This window comes from Arvicanthis niloticus, chromosome 6 (genome assembly GCF_011762505.2).
Source record: "Arvicanthis niloticus isolate mArvNil1 chromosome 6, mArvNil1.pat.X, whole genome shotgun sequence".
Classification (NCBI taxonomy): Eukaryota; Metazoa; Chordata; class Mammalia; order Rodentia; family Muridae; genus Arvicanthis; species Arvicanthis niloticus.
Window position 1 is genome coordinate 7,073,770 of NC_047663.1, and position 20,293 is coordinate 7,094,062.

A 20,293-nucleotide genomic window follows, 5' to 3' on the forward strand; every position below is an offset into this window, starting at 1 on the left:
CAGAAGAAGCTCTTGGTTCGATCAGCAGCACCTCATAATATCAAGGGTGATCACACAACCTGTGACCTCGGCACTTTGGAAATGGATTAAAAACTTCATGACCAGTAACAGTGAGTTCGAGGCCAGCCTACGATAAACTCCTCATAAATAAAACAAACACACGGTACTAGGCTATACAATGGGTAATTCCTTTCTTCTGAAACCAGGCTCTGTGATGTGTATACCAGGTCCTTTCTGCTTCAAAGAGTTCTCAAGGAAGCCTGGGAGCTAGGTAGAGGTCAAGACCAGAGGATCTTTCATTGTTGACCTGCCTTCCTGGAACAGAGACACGGAGTCAACCCATCCTTCCACACATGCAAGGGCTAAACCTTTTAAGGGTTAGAATAACTGCAGGAGTAGACACGTGGATGTGATAGGTCAGGAAGAGATGCAAACAAACAGGAAGGAAGGAAGGAAGGAAGGAAGGAAGAAAAAAGGAAAGAAAAAGGAAACAAGCAAGCTCAGATAGCAGCAATAATAGCATGAACATCAGGTAGAGAGGACTGGAGGAGCAGGAACGAAGAATGAAGGTGGACGCGCGAGGTGAGATACCGGGAGGGTTTCAGTCTTGCGGACTGGGTGACAGGAGCGGGAGATGGAACGGGGGCAACACTCGCTTGCAGAAAGAAGACCAGGAATTGGGTTCCACTACGGACCTCTTCTTGGAGGCCTGATCGGCAGGTGCAGAGGCGGGGCCTCGTGGGGGCGGATCTAAAGGCGGGGCCACAGGGGCGGGGCCGACGCCGGCGGCGGGCGGGGTTCGCAGCTCCTCTCCCCTGAGAGCAGCTGGGGCTGCGGAGCTGGAGCTGGAGCCACAGCCGGAGCCCGCGGCAGAGTCGGAATCCGGGGTCGGGCCGGAGCAGGCTCCATCGACATGGGGTCCGCCGACTCCAAGCTGAACTTCCGGAAGGCTGTGATCCAGCTGACCACCAAGACTCAGGTACGCCTGGGGGCCCAGCCTCTTCATCCACCTGCCTGCCTGGGGGGGGGGGGGGCAGGGCAGGGCCGGGGGCTGGGTGAACATTGCTCACCCGAGGGTGGGGTGACCGGCTAGTCCAAAGGGGGATGCTGAGACCAGCACCGGAACAGGACGTTTCCTTTGTAACTAGGGCTCCATCCTTGCCTCTGGGAGCCCACCCTATGCCTACTCTCCCCTGGGAACACTCTCCTGGGCACTGCTGCTGCCACCTTAGGCTGACGTGTGCCTACTCCTGGAGCCGGCGGCGACGTTATCCGCCCCCTGTCCCGCCCCCCCGGTGGCCGCAGCCTCGATTAGCCAGCCTCTTCCCGCTCCCACCTACCCATCCATCGCCCCGCTCTTCTCCCGGCCCCTCAATTCCCACGGTCCCGGACACACAGCCCCGGCTGACTCAATGCAAACAAAGCCGGGCTGGCGCCTGCCTGGGTCGGAGAAAACAGCTGGTGCGCGGTGGCAGCGGTGGCCTCTCTGGGCCCTGGTTGATGCCTGAGGGCAGGGAAGGCCCAGGTCTTCCTGGGAGCTCACAGAGTGGCAGGCAGCGGCAGCTGGGTAAGAGGAGCTGTCCTCAGGCCTAGGGAAGCCAGCTTTCCAGCTAGTGGTGATCCAGGGGCTTCTCCAGGTCTGATGGAGCTGATTGGCTGTGCTTTTTGGCACCGGGAATGGGGATTGGGGTTGGGGATGAGGAGATTATCATTGGTCTGTTGGAGAGGGAGCCATGGGTAACTCCAGTCCAGTCCACACTGTCACATTTCCTCCTGAGTCTACAAGTGTCACAGAAGCCACCTCCTGTCTCCAACACACACCTCTTGACCCAGCAAGGTTTCTTCCCTGTCCTCCCCTCAATCCTTAACGCTGGATCCAAGCTACTGTGGTTAAAGAGATGCCCAGCCATGCCTCTCCAAGGCCCTGACTGTCAAAGGGCTCTGGACCTACTGCCATCTGGAACCCCACCCCCATCCTGCTGTTCTCAGAGCTCTATATTGTCCTTGGCCAGTGTGAGTGGGATCAGGAGAGCTGTCTTCCCACAACCAGCCAGTCACAGCCTCAAAAGCAGACCACTATTCTCATACCCTGGTACCCACCTCGGAAAGATCAGAGGCTGAGGAAAGGAAAGCCAGGGCCTCTAGAGAGCCCATTTCCATCTGAGAGGCACTTGGTGAAAACCAGAACTGCTTCTCTTTGCTTTCCATGGCTTGTTCCAGAACCCCAGAAGCGAGCCTCTAGGTCTATGGGCAGTAGAAAAGGACAGTGTGTGGTATTCTGCAGTGTAGGGTGGCCGAGGGAGTGGGGAGTCTCCCGTGTTTGCCTGCCTGGGAAGGGGCTGGCTTGTTGAAGGATGGTTCGGTGGATTCAGCAGATCCTTTGGGAGCAGGATGAACCCAACCAGATCTAGAAAGGCGGGCAGTGACCTGCTTAGGAACCCTCCCCCCAAATACGACATCAGTAAGTTTGTACCTGGTTGAGATAGTCTGTTCTCAGCCGAAGACAAGCAGTTGCTCGGGTCAGGGCCTAGAGTAGACTGGAGACCTAGTGTGGGCTACTCCCCTTCCTCCTCCCCCATTTTCCTCTCCCTCCTCCCCCTTCTCCTATCCCTCCTCCTCTCCCATCTGCCTCCTCCTTCTTTTCAATTTATATTATTATTATTTTTGGTGTGTGCGTATGTGTGTGTTCACATGTGTACCATGGCATATGTGTGGAGGTCAGAGGGCAACTGTGGGAGTCGGTTTCCTCTTCTACCGTGTGGATTCTAGGGACGGAACTTAGGTTAAGAAGGCTTGGCAACAAGCACCAATTATGTTTACCAAGCATTTCTACCAAATCCCTTTGCTGCTGAGCCATCTCACTAGCCCGTGGGCCTTCTTATAAGCATGGGTCTCTCACAGGTAGGTGGGGGCCAAAGCCTTGGATTCTGTAGTGATCAGCTTGGAACAGCTAAGATTCAAGAACCTGGTCTGAAAAGGTCTTCCTGGACCTTAGAACTCAGTGTCCCCAAGGGGCTGCAGAGGTGATGGCCACAGGATGACCTCACTTCTAAGCCCTCAGAGGCTGTGCTCTGGGCAGTAGACAAGTGGACCCCTTCTCGTAGCCTGGGCCTGAGCTCTTCTTGCAGGTCAGCCTTCCCTGCCTTCCTGCCCTGCATCCTGTTTTCTTCCTGCCCTATTGGCCAGCTCTGGGCAGGGCTTAACCCTGACTCTGAGGCCAGCCACATTCTTGACTCTGTCCTCACTTGGCTGGGGCCCCAGAGTTGGGCATTCCAGGATCAGAGTCTCCCCCAGATCCTGCCTGTTCAAGGATGCACTGCCTCAGACTAGGGTAAGAGCTGATAGGTGTGTGTCCACATGCATGCACGTGTGTGCACCTAGAATAATGCTTTGATCACCTGCCAGGACATACCATCCTTATTGGGCTAGCTCAATGCTGGTTTTGCCCCTGGTTTTGCCCAGGAGACTGTAAAGCCAGGCTTGGGGCTGGAGAGATGTCCCAGTGGTTAAGAGGGCCCGCTACTCTTTCAGCTGAAGAGTTTGGTTCACAGCACCCATATTGGGTGGCTCACAGCTACCTGTGACTCCAGCTCTGGGGGATCCAACACCTTCTTCTGGCCTCTAGGGGCACCCTCATATATGTGTACACACACAGAGAGAAACACACATACACATAAAGTAAAGAATAAAATTAAACAATTTAAAGCTACGGCAGGTTCCTCAGTCAATGCAAACGCCTAAGGCCCAGTGGGATCAGGGGAAGGAAGTGCAAGCTGAGGCTAGCAATCATGAGGTCCTATGTTTGGGCTCCATAATGAGAGAGAGTGCAGGCTAGCCCTGCCTACATGAGAAAGGTAGGGGTAGGTAGAAAGATAAACGCTTGTTTATGAACGGGTTTTCCCCCTCTGCTTCTAGGTTAGACCTAGTTTAAGGTCCCTCTTAGGTCTCACTTGGATTTCAGTCCCGAGGCGATGCTTGTCTAATGAATTAGGTCAGGGGTCAGCTCCATTTGTACTCAGCCCCCTTGCTTTGGTCTCTTTAAGGGATGCTGACTCCCTGGGAGGTGAGCCGAGTATTACAGGTGGCAGATTTCCAGAGGTGCTCCCAGTTGGGGGAGCTCCACAGGCCTTTCCTCTGAGATGTCCTTTCCCACTGCACTCTGGCTCCAGGCCCCCAGGACTGGGGTCTCCTGATCCCTTCCGCCACCCCAGTGTGTATCAGATGGCCGGTGAGGCTGAGGTCCAGCAAACCCCAGCTCCAGGGCCTCTCCTTTGGCCGTTGTTGACCTTCGGCTAACTTGCTCTACCAGTTCTGGGACCGAGGGTGCAGCCACAAGTTATCTGGGGCTCCCCAGAATGGAGTGGAGGGAGGGTGGGCACTTTAGTGCCGCCTGCAGCCCCAGCCTTGGGTTTGGGCGGCCCCTTGGCGCTCTGCCTTGTCAGGAGTCAGCTTCAGTGCCTCAGCTTCATCTGCCTCAACTTGGAGAGCAGGGGCAATGCCGGGCTGCTGGGCTGAGGTGAGTGGATCTAGGAGTCAAGAATGTGGGGGGTAGAAGTTGGGGCTGGAGGTTCCCACGCAGGAGCATGTCTGCATGGTAATGAAACACCATGACCAATGCAACTTGGGGGTCAGAGCAGGAACTCAAGCAGGGATGGAACCTGAAGGCAGGAGCTGATTCAGAGGTCTTGGAGTGGTGCTGCTTACTGGCTTCCTCTCTATGGCTGCCCTGATTTCTTACAGAACCAAGGACCACTAGCCCAGGGATGGCACCACCTACAATGGGTTGGGCCCTCCCCATCAATCAGTAATTAAGAAAAGGTCCTACAGCTGGATCTTATGGAGGCATTTTCTCTATCTATCTATCTATCTATCTATCTATCTATCTATCTATCTATCTATCTATCGTCTTTTTTTGACAGGGTTTCTCCGTGTAGGCCTGGTTATCCTAGAATTCATTATGTAGACCAGGCTAGCCTCAAACTCAGAGCTCCACTTGCCTCTGCCTCCCAAGTGCTGGGATTAAAGGCATGTGCCACCACTGCCCGGCTGGAGGCAGTTTTCTTAATTGAGGTGCCCTCTTCTCAAGTGACCCCACCCTGCATCAAATTGACATCAAACTATTTATCCCAGGGAAGAATTCTAGAAGTGAAATTTATCATGGAAACTGGTTGCCTTGGTCATTTACCTGTATGACTGTCTATGATTCAGAGACCGTAAGTTATATATTTAAAAATTTCATTTTTATTTATGTGTATTTCTTTGTGTGTATGCCACGAGTGGGCATGTGCCTACAGAGGCCAGAAGTGGGTGTCGGATCCCTGGAGCCAAACCTGGATCCCCTGAAAGAGCAGCACACACCCCTAACCTCTGAGCCGTCTCTCTAGCCTCCATGAGCGCATGTATTTTTAAAGCTTATCTCAATAGGACCTTCAGAATTTGTTTATTACCTCAGTTTGTATGTTTTGAGACAGGCACTTATTGTGTAGCCCTGGCTGTCCTGAAACTCATTATGTAGACCAGGCTGGCCTCAAACTCACAGAGATCTGCCTGCCTCTGCTTCCCTAGTGCCGGGATTAAAGGTGTGTGCCACTACACACAGCCTGTTAAAATTTTAAAAATAAGGGGCTGGAGAGATGGCTCAGGGGTTAAGAGCATTAAGAGGTCATGAGTTTAATTCCCAGCAACCACAGGGTGGCTCACAACCCTTAGTAATGGGATCCAATGCCCTCTTCACATAAAATAAATAAATCTCTTTAAAATTTTTTAAAAAATAAAAAGTCTCTCTCTCTCTCTCTCTCTCTCTCTCTCTCTCTCTCTCTCTCTCCCTCTCCCTCTCTCTCTCTCTCTCTGTGTGTATACACACACACACACACACATATATATGGAAGGTTTATATTGGTTCAAAGTCACACATGTGGACAGTTTGTGGGAGTTGGGTTCATTCCTTTCGATAAGTAGATTCTGAGTTCCTCAGGCCGGCAGGCTTAGTGGCAAGCCTCTTTCCCAGCTGAGCCATGTCTCAAGCCCCAAACCTTTAGGACTTTGTAATTATTGCTGAAATGAAAAGAGTCTACTGGGAAATGAGGACAGCCTGAGCGAAACAAAAGAAATTTACTGGGGTCATGTCTAGGGGTAGTAAATACAGGAGAGAGAGAGAGAGAGAGAGAGAGAGAGAGAGAGAGAGAGAGAGTTGAGATGAGGTCTGTTGAATCTCAGGCTGTCCTTGAACTCACTCACTATGGAGTTGCAGATGATCTTGTACTTCTGATCTTCCCAAGTGTTGGGATCATAGTCCCTCACCTCCAATCCGAATGTACACACTCCAGGGCTTTGTGCATGCTACACAAGCACCCTGTCAACTGGACTATACCCCAGCCTCAAGGCGTATTTAAGATCTTGGATGAATGCTGAGCTGATGTTTTGACTTGATCCAGCAGGCAGTGGGTAGCCCCAGAAGCTTTTAGGCCAAGGCACTGTGACTTTGCCCATTGCATGGGGTGGGGGCACTAAGGGGGGGGGGGCAGGTCATCGATTTGGAGACTGAAGCTCCCTGAAAGTGACTGGAACTGCAGCATGGGCCAGCAGAGGGCGCTGGGAGGAGCGTGTGGGGGCCAGTGAGTCTGGCACTGGTGGGTGTGCTGAGAGAGAGTTGCTAGTGAGAAGACGGCACTGGTGACCGTAAGTGGGGTGTATATGATGACTGTAAGTGGGGTGCATATCTCCCTTTGGGGAAAGCCTTGGTCTAGTTCCTAGACACTTGACCTACTGGTGTGGCCATGGGATGTGGCATGGTGAAGGCGTCAGCTTCTCTTTTAGAGGAGGATGGGGACCTAGTCAGAGACACACAAACCCTCGGCGACACAGTGGGCTTTAGAACCTAGCGGGCCCTTGCCCACGCACACCTACCGGAACAAGGCTCCTCGTCTAGATGGGGAGGCTCCTGGATGCTGGCTGGGATGGAGGATAGCCGCTATGGCCTCCCTACCAGGGCTCACTGTGGATACTGGATTCCCCCGTAGCCCGTGGAAGCCACCGACAATGCTTTTTGGGACCAGTTCTGGGCAGACACAGCTACCTCGGTGCAGGATGTCTTTGCGTTGGTGCCGGCAGCTGAGATCCGGGCTGTGCGAGAGGAGTCACCCTCTAACTTGGCCACCCTGTGCTACAAGGTATGAGCTGTCTAGTCCCTCACTGCCGTCCACCCTCCCCAGAGTGGCCTAGTCCACAGTAGGACGGGCTGTTTATTTGGAGCACCCCATCCACAGGTCCCGGAGGACCAGTCTCTTCACCTCTAGTTCTCCTTGGTGGGGGTGAGGGAAAGGTAACCATGGCAGCCACCATTTACGAGAGCTTTGTCCTATCTCTCCACACACTAGCTCATTTTGCTTTTCCGTGAGGTGCTCCAGCATCCAAATAGAGCTTTCTCTATTGCAAATGAGGTCTTTAACAAAATTTTAGATTTATTTATTTTATTTTATGTGTATGAATGTTTTGCCTACATGCATCTATATGTTCCATGTCCATCCCTGATGCCTGTGGAGAACAAAAGAAGGCGTTGGATCCCCTGGAACTAGACTAATGGATGGTTGTGAGACACCATGTAGGTGCTGGGAACAGAACCCTGGGTCCTCAGCAAGAATAACAAGTTTTGTTTTTTGTTTTGTTTTTGTTGTTGTTGTTTTTTGAGACAGGGTTTCTCTGTCTCTGGTTTGAGCCAGTTCTGGCTGCCCTGAAACTCACTCTGTAGATCAGGCTGGCCTCGAACTCAGAAATCCTCCTGCCTCTGCCTCCCAAGTGCTGGGATTAAAGGCGTGTGCCACACTGCCCGGCAACAGTGTATTCTTAACAGCAGAGCCACCCTTCCGGCCCTGTCTCTCTCTCTCTTTTCAACCTTTAAAAGGAGTACTTTTATATAGGATTAAACAAAAGGATTAGGAGAGAAAGAGGCTCTTAGAAGAAAATAAGTTGTACCCAAGTGTGGTTACACACTCCTTAAGAGAGGGGTACCACAGATGAGGCCTTGGCCATCCAGTGGAATGGACTCTGCTCTCCTGATACTCTGGGCTACTTTTTCCCCAGGTCACAAACTCCCTGAGCTAGCTGACTTCTGCAGCCTGGGTGGCCTGAACCCAAAGGATCTCTGCTGTCTGTCCCCACAGGCTGTGGAGAAGCTGGTACAAGGAGCAGAGGGTGGCTGCCACTCTGAGAAGGAGAAACAGGTCGTCCTGAACTGCAGCCGGCTACTCACTCGAGTGCTACCTTACATCTTCGAGGACCCTGACTGGAGGGGCTTCTTCTGGTCTACAGTGCCCGGGGCAGGGCGTGGAGGGGTCTGTGGGCCTGGCCAGGGGTCGGTGGGGGGTGGGAGAACCCTGGCAGGGCCACCTGTATTTAGGAAGTGTGGGGATGAGGACTAGGGGTAGGGTGCCCCTGAGGGGGAAGGAGACAGTACCAACTTTTCAGGCCCTCGGTTTCCCTCCCAAGGGGCTTCTGCCTCATACAGCCTGGAGCAGCAGTGCAGGGATAGGGTCCAGCAACTATGTCTTTAGAAAGACCATACTATCTTCTCCCAGACCCCATCTGCTCTGGGCTTATCTTCAGTCAAGTGCCAAGATTCCCAAGATGCCCAGCACACCTGGCAGGACATTTTCTCATTGTTCCCAGTATTTGCCTCTGCCCTGCCCTCTTCTGGCTAAGGGAGGTTTGGGGTGAGCAAGAAGTCACTTCCTCTTTCCTTCCATTTTCTCATCCTTCCTCCCTCTGTCAGCTGAGACAGAGTCCCAGATCCATGACATTCCCAAGCCCTGGGGCCACTTCTCCTTGGCCAGCCCTCACTGAGCAGCCTGCGTCTTTAGCAGGGTGAGGAAGAGGATGAGAATGCTCGCCCCTTGGCTGAGTCCTTGCTCCTGGCCATTGCTGACTTGCTCTTCTGCCCAGACTTCACTGTGCAGAACCACCGGAGGAATGATGTGGTGAGACACCCAGGCCGGGCTCTGATCCTGCTGGGGCCAGCATAGTTAAGGTTCCCCTGGGTGCAGGGTGCAGGGTGCAGGGTGCAGGGTGCAGGGTGCAGGGTGCAGGGTGCAGGGTGCAGGGTGCAGGGTGCAGGGTGGTTCAGAGGGCAGGCCTCCTAGGCATATGTCTCCTGGGTGGGATAGGCGATTGTACTGTTGGAGAGGAGCCAGCTGGTGTCCAGTCTGCCCCAGTCTCCTAGGCAGCAGCACAAGCACCTATTGTCTTCTCTGCCCGAGGTGGGAGGGGTGCAGGGCTGGAACCAGGAAGCCTGTCTTTTTACTCAGGGACTCTACCAGGAATACTTTCTCCCCTCAGCCCGCCACACCCCCATCCCCCGTAACCTTCCTTACCTCCTCTCCTTGCCTCAGACTGGGCTCAGCAAGTAAAATAATCAATGCAAGGCTGCAGGAAACCGAGCCTTTACAGAACAACAACAGCACCCGTTTCCCTCCTTGTCCATTAGGAGATTGGCATGGGAGGGGAGGGCTGACCTTAGGAGGATGCCGGGCTACGTTGCTGGACCTAGGGACAACAGTGGGAAGCTTGGGGAGTCAGGGCCGGCCTCAAGCCACTATTTGTTTTGTGACACACACACACACACCCGCCCTGTTCTCTGTAACCACTCTCTGTCTCTAGGACTCAGCAGAAGATGTCCATTCCCTGGACAGCTGTGAATATATCTGGGAGGCTGGTGTGGGCTTCGCCCATCCTCCCCAACCCAACTACATCCATGACATGAACCGGTGAGCTGGACCCGGCTGCCCTTTGCTTAGCTCAGAGACCCACAGGGTCTTCCAAGAAAACCCAGCCCTCTTACCATCCCTCCTCGGCCTTACAGGGAGGAACGGGGGTCTTTTTTCTCCCATAGATCTTTGCCAGGAAGGTGGGCTGATTTGGCAGTGCCTTCTAGAGGGAGACGGGGTTCTAATGTAGCCTTTTCCGTCCCTCCTGCAGGGTGGAGCTGCTGAAGCTGCTGCTGACATGCTTCTCAGAGGCCATGTACCTGCCCCCATCTCCAGAAAGTGGCGGCACCAACCCCTGGGTTCAGTTCTTTTGTTCCACAGAGAACAGGTGAGAGGCTGCTGACCTTTCTAGTCTTGTGCTAGAGGAACCTACTGCCAACCCTGATAGTTTTATTTGAGGAGACGTGCTGCCCTCTGGTGTCATAAAACTATAACAGCCATACATTTAATTTTTGTTTTTTGGTTTTTGTTTTTTAATTTTTATTTTATGTACATTGGTGTTTTGACTGCACGTATGTCTGTGTGAGGGTGTCTGATCCCCTGGAACTGGAGTTACAGACAGATGTGATCTGTCAAGTGGGTGTCAATAATTGAACCTAGGTTTTCTTAGTCTTGCTATCAAGGCCCCAAACCTCCTGGGGCTCCTGGGCCCAGATTCAGGTCTTCCGTCTAGGGCTGCGTTGTCTAGTAGACACATAATGTGAGGGGCTTGAAATGTAGCCCTGTGTGTAGAGTACTTGTCTAGTATGCATGGAGCCCTGGGTGAACTGGGTGTGGTGGTGTACGGCTGTAATCCCAGCACTCTGGAGGTGGAGGCAGAAGAATCAAGAAGTTTAGGGCCATCCTTGGCTTCTAGTGAGTTCTGTGCTAGCCTGTGGTACCTAAGACCCTGTCTCAAAAGCAAAAAGGAAGGCAACTTATATATTTTATTTTACTTGGTATGTTTTTAAAAGTGAGCATTAAATTTGCAATGAGTATAGAGAAATATGGTGATCATTTGAATTTCCTTTTCTCACGCTTCCTTCCCTGGAATCCAGTGTGTATTTTATACTTCCAGTATGCTTCAGCTGGACCAACCACTCAATAGTAATCAGTCACCAGCCACATGTGGCTGTGGCTGCCCCTTGGGACAGTGGGTGGAGAAGAGGGTCTGAGGACTACCCTGATAGAAGTCTGGATCGTTGGGGTCACTCAAGGGTTATGGAGATACTTACGAGTACATATGTGTGCCACACAGTCATCAGTGAGACAGAGTATTTGAAGCACACACCCAGCTGTGCACACCCAGCTGTGCCCCTGTGTGGCTGACACAAGTGTTAGCATTCTAAACTTTTAACCTTCCTGCTTCTGGAATCTGACCCTTGCATGGCATGGCTCCCCTCCTCTGGGTTTTGCTGGTTCCCTGCTTTTTAATCCTCAGAAGAGAAGGGCTCCCAAATACCCCTCAACACTGGCTGCAATCAGAGCCTAGCCAGAGTTTCTTCCTCTCACAGCGGTGCCAGGCACACTGCAACCCTTTGCCACTTGCCTGACCTCTTAGATCTCAGGCTTCTCACGTGTAAGATGAGGAGCTTGAACCCTGACATCTACTGGACCTGATTCAAGTCATGTGGCCTGGGAGCCAGGGGATGGAGCTGGGTTCTGCTCCCCAAAGGGAAGCTGTCTTTTCTTTGCTCCCCTAACCTCTTGCCTGAAGCCCCAGTGGAGGGTGTGTGACTCCGAAAACTGAGAAGGGTGTGAGCATGCTCTCCACAAGGAGTCCATCTCTGTGTAATGGACTCCTCTGCTCCTAGCCCGGCCCAAGGGAGCGTCCCTGCAGCCTTGCTCTGTGTTCTCCTGCAGACACGCGCTGCCCCTCTTCACCTCACTCCTCAACACCGTGTGTGCCTATGACCCTGTGGGCTACGGGATCCCCTACAACCACCTGCTCTTCTCGGACTACCGGGAGCCCCTGGTGGAGGAGGCTGCTCAGGTGCTTATTGTCACCTTGGACCACGACAGTGCCACCAGCACCAGCCCCACCGTGGACGGCACCACCACAGGCACCGCCATGGATGATGCTGATGTAAGGACCATAGGGAGAGAGGGCAGGAGGCAGATGGCACCTCCTTTAGCACAGGCCCTGGGCAAGAGTCACACCGTGGGAGGCACCAGAGGCTGGGGGTGTCCAACTTTGGAAAGCTCACTGCTGCTATCCAGGCAGACCTGAGTGAGGGATCTGCTCACCATAGCTCCTCTCCTTGGCAGCCTCCAGGGCCTGAGAACCTGTTTGTGAACTACCTGTCTCGCATTCATCGTGAGGAGGTGAGTTAGGCATAGCTCCGTGTGTGTGTGTGTGTGTGTGTGTGTGTGTGTGTGTGTGTGTGTATTCTAACTGCCTACCTTCTGCAGTGGCTGTGTGGGATTAGAGAAGTCCTGCCCTCCTGCATGAAGGAACATAGCCAATCTAAGTAAAATAGTGATGGCGGTACTTGGGGGATTTCAATACATTGAAAGGATTGGTGGGAGCTGGGGCTGTGTGGCTCAGTCGGCAGAGCACTTGCCTACTGCACACAAAGCCGTCATCGATCTCTTAGCATCACCCGATCAAGGTTCGGTGGTCCAGGCCTTCCTGAGAAGTGGAGGCAGGAGGTTTAGAAGTTTAGGGTTGTTCTTGGCTAGCCTGGACTACAGGAGACTCCGTCTTTAAAAGTAAATAAATAAAAGAAGGAAAGTAAAGTAATTCATAGTCTCGGCTGGGCCAGGGTAGCAGGAGAGCTTCCTAAAGGTTTGCTGAGATGCTGGGGCTCAGGGTGGGAAGAACTGGGGCCTTAATGTCCAGGCAGACTCAAGTGGAGGGGAGCCACAGGGACTGTGGCTGAGCCTATCCCCGCCCCATGAAGATCAAAGCTGAGCTGCAGCCCTGTGTAGGAGATCTTCTGACCCTCTGGAGAGGGGGCCAGAGGCTGAGCTTTACACGGTAGTAGCAGTAATATCCAAACCCAGGTCCTCTGGGCTCTGGAGATTGACAAGGCTATGGGAAAATGAGGAGACATTTGTAGGGGTCTTGCTGGAGGGAGCTGGATCGGAAGGGCCTCTGCTTTGCTCTCTCAGGACTTCCAGTTCATCCTCAAGGGGATAGCTCGGTTGCTGTCTAATCCCCTGCTCCAGACCTACCTTCCCAACTCCACAAAGAAAATCCAGTTCCACCAGGAGTTGCTTGTTCTCTTCTGGAAACTCTGTGATTTCAACAAGGTGAGCGGACTCCAGGGCCCAGCCTGCTAGCAACAGATGTAAGGGGACCTTGCTGACAGATTAGTGGGGTCCAGAGTCCAAGGATGGGACAGCTTCTGGGCCTCCCCAGCCTAGGTGGGAGAAGGTAGGGCAGAGATAGTTCTCTTACTGATGCAGCCCACCTGTCCCCTCTCTCCTTCCCAGAAATTCCTCTTCTTTGTACTGAAGAGCAGTGACGTGCTGGACATCCTGGTTCCCATCCTCTATTTTCTCAACGACGCCCGGGCAGATCAATGTACGACAGTAGTGAGCCTGGGTCATCGCCATAGATATGGGGTCTTGATTTCGGGTGGGGTCCAGTCAGTCTGTCCTACCTCCCAGAAGCTCAAGCCTGGTGTCCTAACCTCCTACAGGGCTTCCCTTGAACCCCTAACTTCCCACACGGGGTTTCCTTAACCCCCTGAAGATGGGTCCTTGCTCCTCCTCTCCCTCCTTCCCTTCCTGCGCTGTGTGACTTCCTATGTTGTTATACCCCCAGCTCGGGTGGGCCTGATGCACATCGGGGTCTTCATCCTGCTGCTTCTGAGCGGGGAGAGGAACTTTGGGGTACGGCTGAACAAGCCCTACTCAGTGCGTGTGCCCATGGACATCCCGGTCTTCACAGGCACACATGCAGATCTGCTCATTGTGGTAAGGGGGTGTGCATGGCCATTCCTGGGGGTTTAGGGTGACATTCTCTTATTGCCTGGGTCTGGATGCGGTGAGTAACTCATGCCGTCCCTCTCTCTCCCTGCACAGGTATTCCACAAAATCATCACCAGCGGTCATCAGCGGTTGCAACCCCTCTTCGATTGCCTGCTCACCATTGTGGTCAATGGTAGGGGCCCGGAGCCTAACTTCCCCATGATCACCAGCAGGTGGCGCTAGGCCACAGGCCCACCAGCCACTAGTCCCGGGGCTTCTACATATAAGCTTTCTAGTATTGTATAAAGGGGCAACAGGAACAGAGCGCCTATGAAGTATGACCTTCACATATACATGTCATGCACACAATAATAAATACAACCCCTAAAAGGCTTTAGAACATACCTTATCTAATCCGCCAGTCTTCAAAATTGTGTTCTGTCCCTGCAGGACATCCCAGTTAAGACTGGCTGTGTTGCAGACACTTGATGCCCACATTTGACTGCTGGCTATTTATTGGGTGGTAAAGGTTTGGGCTGTCATAGTTACAGTGTGGGAATATCAAAAGCATCGGAAAGGGCTACAGGCCGCTTGCTCTCTGGGAAAGGAGCCAGGAGGGTTCAGGCTGGTTGGGGTCGGGGACCCAACAAGGTGGGTAGCCGTAGGCTGGAGGAGAATGACATTTGTGGATGTTTTTAGGACAGTTGGTTCATTAATGGTTTACATTCCTGTTGACGTAACAAAGACCCTTAAGTTTATTTGGCTTATAATTCCCATCATTGAGCAGGGAGGGGAAGTCAAAGCAGGAAGCAGCTAGTCACATGACACCCATAGCCAGGAACAGTGAAGTGAACAGATCGTTGCTGGCCGGCTAGCTGCATACGCTCAGCTAGCTTTCTTTACTCTTAACTGTTCAGGGCCCAGCTTAGGGAATGGCGCCGCCCACATACATAGTGGATCTCCTCACCTCAACTACCAATCTACATAATTCCTCACTGAGCTTTCTTCCCAGGTGATTGTGAGTTGTGTCAGGTTGACAGTACAAACTAACAGCATACTGACCACGGTGTGATTGAACTTCTGGGTGTCTAGAGTAGCGCAGGGGACCTAAGGGCTCTGTACATTGATTCTATTTTACAAGTCTTCCCTGAGTCCCTGACAAGCAAGGCCAGTTTTGAGAATGCCTCTGTAAACAAGAGAATCCCTGTTACCACCCTCTGGGACCTTCCTCTGAGCCAGGGGGAGAGGCAGACGTCAGGGACACACACAGGTCAAGCCCGTAGTTTCCTCTCTGACTCCAACTCACAAAGCTGCGTTGAGGAATACGCATCTTGTGACGGCATCTTGTCACTCTTGAAAGATGTCACATCCCAAGTTAGCGTCCCTGTTCCGTCATTTTATTGCTGGGGAACTTGGGCTCAGTTTATAAATCTCTATAATGGGTTTCTTTATCTACACTCCTGTTTCTGTCCTTTCTCCCTCTGGGTTGGGGAGATGCCTGGGAGGGATGAGCTGAGTGTGCCTCTGAGGTTGTGGGGTGGTGGCAACACTGGAGCCTCAAAGTCTCTGGGAGGCTCGCAGGGGACAGGGGGGATCAGTTGAGGTGAGTCGCTCTGCCCTGGCCTGGCATTTGCAGGGATGGCCCAGAACAAGCTGACTCCTCCCTTACAGTGTCTCCCTACCTCAAGAGCCTGTCCATGGTGACTGCCAACAAGCTCCTGCACCTGCTGGAAGCCTTCTCTACCACCTGGTTCCTCTTCTCAGCATCCCAGAACCACCACCTGGTCTTCTTCCTTCTGGAGGTCTTCAACAACATTATCCAGTACCAGTTTGATGGTGAGGCTCTGGCCTGAGCCCCTATGTAAGGAAATCTCAGCCCAGGAATCCTGCCTGTGCACTTATTGAGCACCTACGGTGTACCTGGGTATAGGGACATGCAGTGGTGAATCAAGGTGTGCCTTGTCCCTCTTGGAGCTCACAGCTGGGCCTGGAGTCACAGGCAGGGGGCGGGGCTTTAGGCGGACAACTTGATCCACTGAACAGAAGAGCTCATTTAGAATTGGTTGACTGGAAAACTCAGAGTGGGAGGAGTCCTGCTGGCTGTCACCCAGGTACCTTACCAGTATCACAGGTGCAAATCTAGGCTCCCCAAGCGTGTGCTCTGCGGCCATGAGCATGTCAATCTCTAAGCCTTGGTCCCCTCAACCGTAAGATGCGCATATAACGAGGCTGCTGTAAGTCCTTCTTGCAGGGCACACGTCTTTAATCGCAGCTCTCGGAAGGCAGAGACAGGTGGATCTCTGAGTTGGAGGCCAGCCTGGTCTACAGTGTAAGTGCCAGGATAGCCAGGGCTACACAGAGAACCCCCTCTCAAAAACAAACAAAGAAAAGCCTTCTCCTAGAGGATATTGGAAGGTTTAATAACTCACACAAAAAAGGCACCTGGCCCAGCAAATATTAGCAATTATTGTTGCTATTTCTAAACTAAGCACAACTTAGATGTATATATGAGTGATGAATGAATGTACGGTGGGCAGAAAAGCGTTGCTTGGGAAGGGATGTGTGCAAAGGCCCTGGGGTGGATGTTGAGCTAAAGGCACTATGGTGTGACACAGGACTAGACAGATAGATGGGGCCACTGAGCGCTCTGGAAAGCTTCCCATCTTCCCCTGACTTCTGTGGGAACTTGGAGATAGATGATGGTGAACAGATGCGTGCAACAGTGTCCTCCTGGACGTCCCTGTGGCTCACTGAGAGGGTTGCATACGTAACGTTGGGCTGGTGTAGCGCTCAGGCTACCCCACCATGCCACATAATAACTGAGTAGTGCTTGGCTGCAAGGGGATTTTAAGATACCGTAAGGAGGGCACTGAGGAGCTCAGGGCCAGGCTGTTTCCCCATAGCCTAACATCTGGGCATCCCCACAGCCTAACTTCTTGGCATCCCTCACAACATGACTTCTCAGTCTCCCCTACAGCCTAACCGTCCACTATTACCACTGACACCCATACAGTTACGTCTGCCCCACTCCCTCTCTGGGTATCCTGTCCAGTCCTTATCCCTGGGGAAGACGTCTTCCTGTCTCACAAACTGTCCTCTGGTCCTGGAAGCCAGCCCAGATGTGCAGTGGGAAGGAAAGCTCTCTGAGGATAGACATGTTCCTCCCACAGGCAATTCCAACCTGGTCTATGCCATCATCCGTAAACGTGGAGTCTTTCACCAGCTGGCCAACCTGCCCACTGACCCACCCTCCATCCACAAGGCACTGCAGCGGCGGCGGAAGACACCGGAGCCTTTGTCCCGTGCCGGTTCCCAGGAGGGTACTTCCATGGAGGGATCCCGCCCTGCTGCCCCTGCAGAGCCAGGCACCCTTAAGACTAGCCTGGTGGCCACTCCAGGTCTGGATGATGTCAGGCTAGGAGAGTGTGGGGCTTGGCTGGGGGTGCATTGTGAGGGGGTGGGTGTGATCTCTGGGGTGTCATTTCTGTCTAGGAAGCCTAGGAAAAGGAACTCAGCAGCATATGGGGGTAGAAGTACTGGGTGGGCCTAGGTCGCTTGATGGGGGTTAGAGGAGGGACATGGGCGGGCCTCAGAACTTAAAGTGACTGTGGAAGGGAAGGGCAGACACAGTACCTCAGCTGTGAATGGGAAGCACACAGCCTCCTGGGCCAGAAGGGGTACTATGGCATGTCCCTCTCTTCCTCCTGTGTCCCACCCAGGCATTGACAAGCTGACAGAGAAGTCCCAGGTATCAGAGGATGGTACCTTGAGGTCTCTAGAGCCCGAATCCCAGCAAAGCTCAGCAGAAGGCAGCCCATCTGAGGGGGTAGGTACTGGGGACACCTGAGTGTCACTTCATTTTCTTTCTCTCTGACTCCTGAAGTGTGGGAGTGGGCAGGGCTGGGGCACTCTGAGCTTGCTGTGTTAGAACAAGGGACTTGGGGTTGGCATGGCTGGAACAGAGAGAGAGGGGGCCATTCACAGACTTCTCCCTTTTTGTTTATCGGTTACAGCAAAGCCCTGTGACCTTCGGGTTCCTCGTCCATCAGCCTTATCTGAGTCTGGCCTTTACCCTGCCTTCTCTGTCAGCCCCTGGCCCTAAACCTGTCACTGGACTGGGCTGGGCTAGGCTGCCCCTTGGGCCCAGGGCAAAGGGTATAGGTCTGGACCAACTGTCTCCTGCAGCAGCCCCCCTCCCCCAGTCCTGTAGTGGGGCCCCAGGAGACACGTTGTTCTATGGCTGCACCTTGTATCCATTTGTATTCATCCCTTCCCTGGTCACTTCTGTTTCTTTCTGGGAACCAGGAGCCCAGCCAAACATGGAGAGAGCAGAGGCGATTGTCCAATGCGTCAGCCAGTGGCCAGTGGAGCCCAACATCAGACTGGGTGAGGGACACAGCCGGAGGAGGGTCTGGGAGCTGGGGTTTGTTTAGGCAGATGGCACTGAGCAAGGATGGTCAGAGCTCCAGCTTGGGGGAAAGACTAGGGTAAGAAAACCAAAGACTGGGACTGGAGAGATGGGTCAGTGGTTAAGAGCACTGACTGCTCTCCCAGAGGTCCTGAGTTCAATTCCGAGCAACCACATGGTGACTCACAACCATCTGTAATGGGGTCTGATGCCCTCTTCTGGTGTGTCTGAAGACAGCAACAGTGTACTCACATACATGAAATAAATAAAAAGAAAACCAAAGCCTTTAGAGACCATGCTGAGGGACAGTCCTTCCGCCTTGCCTCCTGACCGCCCTTTTAGTAGATGTCCATATAACTGGTTCCTTTGTCAATCACCCTCGCTGAGTTCCTCCCAAATCCCCTCCACTCCCTGTGTGTTTCCTGTGAACCCTACTGATTGCTCTGGATGGCATAATAAACACACTTATGATCGTGCCATCCAGCCATTGTGAGGATTAAAGGGGAAGGCCTTCCGGAAGGCACGGGGCCCAGCAGCTGGCCCGTGGTAGTGTGTGGGCCACCCTACCCACAGCAGTGCTCAGCATGGCCCAGCCCTGTCCGTTAGCAACAGTTCCCTTTCACGGGCTCTGCTTGGTGCAGGCCATGCTGTGCCTAGGGGGAGGGGGTTGGGTCAAGGACAAGCCTGTCCCGTGTAACTCTGGTTGTGGTCCTCACAGATCTTGTCCTGGAAGTCAAAGCTGCCGCTGCAGACCATCATGCGCCTGCTGCAGGTCCTGGTTCCCCAGGTAGAGAAGATCTGCATTGACAAGTGAGTCTAGAAACTGGACGGGCAGGTGGCCGTGGAGAGGGGTCAGCCCAGGCTAGGGGTGGCTGTGTTGTGCAGCACATGTGTTCTTGCTGGAGACCCCACCTCTTTCTCCAGGGGTCTGACGGATGAGTCTGAGATCCTGAGGTTCCTGCAGCATGGTACCTTAGTGGGACTTCTGCCTGTGCCCCATCCCATCCTTATCCGCAAGTACCAGGCGAACTCAGGGACTGCCATGTGGTTCCGTACCTACATGTGGGGCGTTATCTATTTGAGGTGGGTCCTGTGAGGGGTGGGGAAGTTGCATCCTGGGGTAGATCTGGATGTCTCCCTGAGGACTTCTCATGAGAGCCTTAGCTCTGGATTCCTCAAAACATAGTGGGACTAATGTTCGATTAACCAGACTGAGGGCGAGCACTCATTACCCAGAGTAAGGGCATCAGGTTGGGTGGAGGCCTTGTAGCTACCTGGCTCTTTCTTGGGGGGAGGTCTACAAGGTACCCCCTGCAAGAAGGTGACAGTGCATTCCCTCTATAGGAATGTGGACCCGCCCATCTGGTATGACACCGACGTGAAGCTGTTTGAGATCCAGCGGGTGTGAGGATGGAGACCTGAGGGAATAGGGCCAGGAGAGCTGGCTCTAGTCCCCAGTGCTCCAAAACTTACTGTTTTGAGCTTAAAGGTTTATTATCAGGGTGTGGGGCACACAGAGTGGCTGGTCCTAGATGGCAGGTCTCAGGTGTCCATTGCGGCTGGAGACAACAGGGAGTTAAAAAGAAGTGCCCCTCTGTCCTCCAGGCTGTTCTCCTAGGAGCCTCTTGTCTCCAGAGATACAACCCCATCAGAACCCCTGACCACTCTGGCTCCTCCTTCAAGACCTGCCCTTGTGCTGCCTGCCCCCAGAAGCTGCCAGGTCACTGTGCCCTAATAGGTTGTCTCAAAGAGGAGCCATGTGCTGCCCCATGGGGTACCTGGTCACAGTAAAGGGAGTCCTGGCCACCTAGTCTGAGACTACTTACTGTTCCAGGCCTTCTCCTTGCCAGCACCCTGGGGGAAGGAGTAGCCGAGCTGCTGGCCAAGGAGGAGGCTGGCGGCTTGTGAAGCAGGACTGTGAAGTGTGCTTTAGGGGCTTGGAGTAGGGTATCAAGAGTGCTCTGTTACTGTCCCGGGGTCGGGGGAATTTGCCTGGCTGGTGGAACCTGAAGGATGTCGGTGTCCCTGCCTTATCTCCAGCCTGGGTGGTGGGAGTTACACAATCTATGAGTCCCAGCTCTGGCCTCCGGGTCTCCCTTGCCTCCCCTCTGTCAGTACAATCTCTGCTCTGTACAATCGGTCACTTTACACAATAAAATGTCCCTCCCTGTGCTGTTGTGTCTCTGTGCCTGGAGTTCGAGGAGGTGCCTGGATAGGGCTCTTATCTTCA

The 20,293-nt window shown here is 53.3% G+C and overlaps 1 protein-coding gene across 2 annotated transcripts; it reads left to right on the plus strand.

Moving 5' to 3' along the window:
* The first annotated feature begins 801 nt into the window (after nucleotides 1–801).
* Nucleotides 802–20,234, plus strand: Hid1 (HID1 domain containing). Of its 2 annotated transcripts, none has more exons than XM_034506932.2 (19): nucleotides 802–979; nucleotides 7,020–7,169; nucleotides 8,160–8,330; nucleotides 8,856–8,972; nucleotides 9,652–9,758; nucleotides 9,970–10,086; nucleotides 11,601–11,823; nucleotides 12,006–12,062; nucleotides 12,852–12,992; nucleotides 13,176–13,266; nucleotides 13,510–13,661; nucleotides 13,770–13,848; nucleotides 15,327–15,491; nucleotides 16,826–17,053; nucleotides 17,375–17,481; nucleotides 17,961–18,041; nucleotides 18,782–18,873; nucleotides 18,988–19,146; nucleotides 19,408–20,234. In XM_034506932.2, the coding sequence occupies exons 1-19, from the start codon at nucleotides 914–916 to the stop codon at nucleotides 19,469–19,471; spliced, it is 2,367 nt and encodes a 788-aa protein (XP_034362823.1). In that variant the 5' UTR covers nucleotides 802–913; the 3' UTR covers nucleotides 19,472–20,234. The 2 variants fall into 2 exon arrangements, with proteins under 2 accessions (XP_034362823.1, XP_034362824.1); XM_034506933.2 differs by having other exon boundaries at nucleotides 8,859–8,972.
* Nucleotides 20,235–20,293: the final 59 nt, after the last annotated feature.